We start from the raw sequence: 2,800 nt of genomic DNA, 5'->3' as shown, positions 1-2,800 counted from the left end.
TCATTCATTCATTCATTCATTCATTCATCATTCATTCATTCATTCATTCATTCATTCATTCATTCATTCATTCATTCATTCATTCATTCATTCATTCATTCATTCATTCATTCATTCATTCATTCATTCATTCATTCATTCATTCATTCATTCATTCATTCATTCATTCATTCATTCATTCATTCATTCATTCATTCATTCATTCATTCATTCATTCATTCATTCATTCATTCATTCATTCATTCATTCATTCATTCATTCATTCATTCATTCATTCATTCATTCATTCATTCATTCATTCATTCATTCATTCATTCATTCATTCATTCATTCATTCATTCATTCATTCATTCATTCATTCATTCATTCATTCATTCATTCATTCATTCATTCATTCATTCATTCATTCATTCATTCATTCATTCATTCATTCATTCATTCATTCATTCATTCATTCATTCATTCATTCATTCATTCATTCATTCATTTATTCATTCATTCATTCATTCATTCAACAAATGTCGTTTAGCATTAATACACGCATCTTAATATACGGTCTTCTCTTTACATATTTTGAGAAAAAAAGTTCGAGGTCTTATAATAAGATAAAGACACAGTGGACTCCTTCCTACAATATAACATTTTATGTGAAGACGCATTTATAAGATGTAGGCAGGGCATTCACATTCTGTAGAATTAATTCTTGTATGATGGATGAGCTGTTACCTGGCTCGACTGCAAGGTCAGTCACTCCAGAAGAAATGATTACGATTGCAAATTGTTTCAAGAAAGATTGAAGCGATGGAAGAATCGTTGGTGAAAATATTAATGATTATATGAATAAGAGAAAAAGAAAAGAAAAAATTAATTGTTTTGAAGACCTTGAAGAAGAAAATCTAGAAAAATTATAATGATGATAATTACGGATGTTTGAAATAAAATAATGACAATGATGATAAAATGATGATAGAGTAATGATACAATAAAGATACAATGAGGATACAACGATGATGAAAAGTGATACCCTGAAGAAAGTTAGATATAATATATCACAGGCATAAATGCAGGAATAATTTACTGGCGGAAGCAAAACATTATCGAATGAGACGCTAATCCACACCAAACAACACCACACAACGCCACGCCACACCACACAGCGCCACACCACACAACGCCAAACCACACATCACTCATACCACACGACACCACACCGTATTCGTAAACAACATTTCCGTTAAAAGCCGAATGATTAATCAATCAAATGCTTGGATATTCGGCAGCGCCATTAATGCTTTTAAAAACAATCCTGCCCGTAAAACCGGCTCATCAGTCCGTGAAACAACAGTAGTAGTAATAATAATAATAGCAATAATAATAACAACAACAACAACAACAATAATAATAATAATATTTTTTGAGTAATATCAAGAATAATAATATCAAAAAACTGGGAGAAATGTAAAAGCTTGTTTGCGCGCCGAGAAATGTTTTGACGTGCGCAGATCAGTCATGTTTATCATTTTTTTAAACGTTGGTGGTGGCGGCTGATTGTTTGCCGCCGCGTAAATATTTTGTTTTCGTACATTTTGATTTTTGTTTTTTGTTTCTTTGTTGTTTGTTGTTTTTTGTTTGAATTACATATTGCACGTCGTTTTGCATCAACATCTGCTAGAGCCAAACATCGACAAGTGTTGCGAGTTTTTGTTAAGTACATGCAAGTGTAACAAAGACAATGGTCATCGTCAAATTGAAATAATTTCAAAGCAAAACGTGCGTTACAAAAATCGAATAAAATTAAATTATGAAAAAACTGTTTTTTTGAAACTGCAAACAGCGATGGTGACGTGGGCGAGCAGTCAATCGTGGAGCGGCCACCTTCTGGACACATCTTACCTGACCAATCAGAACACGTGTAGGAACACAAGCGACTGTCCCATTGGTGAGAACTTTTCGTGCATGTACATCTACGAGGGCTGCAACTACGGCACCTGCGTTTGCGACCCTGAACTGTCAATCATGGACAAAAACGGACACTGCATCGCGCGTAGGTTAATATTTATTTGCTCTGTGCGACTGTACGTGTGTATGTTTGTGTGTGTGTGTGCGCGCCTGTGTATTTGCGTGTTTGCATGTGTGTATGTGCGTGTGTGTATGTGCGTGTGTGTACGTGTGTTAACAATTGGATCGGTTTATTATTTTTTTTATTACTAATGTGTTTGTGTATGAAAATGAACTGAAAATGCTATGGCGTTATTATATGACAATGTGACAATTATTATAGTGTTTTTATATGGCAAATCTATTTATATAAACGTATGGGCATTAGATTTTAAGTTTATTTGTGGCCAGTGAAGATGCAATTGAAAATTCTTTCAAATTGTCTAAACATCTGATTATATCTAAATGAAAATATTTATTTGAGAAATTCTAAACCTTCGTATTTGTATTTGAGAGTGACAATTCCTAGCGAATACATCAAGAAAGACTTAACGCAAGCAGCTGAGCAAATAGTGGAAAAAATCGAGAAAAGAAAACTTTAAAAAAACCTCAGCAAAAAATAAAAAAGTGTTGTAGTCGCTGGTGTATACTTACTTATGTGTTGTTATCTCATTTTCATGCGTCCTTTCACGAAAGATGGGTGCTTCGTGGCCGATCATTACTCCCCTGTTCTCTTCCTCTCTTTTTCCTCACAATCTCAATACATTCAAGCTAAATTTTCTTATTCTATTATAGACCATGTGTGTCCATATACACATGTGGTTTTTTATTTTCTTGTTCGTTCACTTTGATTTGTAATCTT

At 33.5% G+C, this 2,800-nt stretch overlaps 1 protein-coding gene across 1 annotated transcript; it reads left to right on the top strand.

Moving 5' to 3' along the window:
* Positions 1-710: 710 nt before the first annotated feature.
* Positions 711-2,540, top strand: HELRODRAFT_166243 (hypothetical protein; the record flags this gene model as incomplete). The annotated part of the gene is made up of 4 exons (XM_009033220.1): positions 711-742; positions 1,158-1,312; positions 1,835-2,048; positions 2,423-2,540. 4 exons carry the CDS (start codon positions 711-713, stop codon positions 2,538-2,540), a joined length of 519 nt encoding a protein of 172 aa, XP_009031468.1.
* Positions 2,541-2,800: the final 260 nt, after the last annotated feature.

The sequence above is a fragment of the Helobdella robusta genome (assembly GCF_000326865.2).
Source record: "Helobdella robusta unplaced genomic scaffold HELROscaffold_9, whole genome shotgun sequence".
In the NCBI taxonomy this organism is placed as follows: domain Eukaryota; kingdom Metazoa; phylum Annelida; class Clitellata; order Rhynchobdellida; family Glossiphoniidae; genus Helobdella; species Helobdella robusta.
The sequence above is the reverse complement of the archived record's forward strand: the minus strand, read 5'-3'. Positions and strand labels throughout refer to the sequence as shown.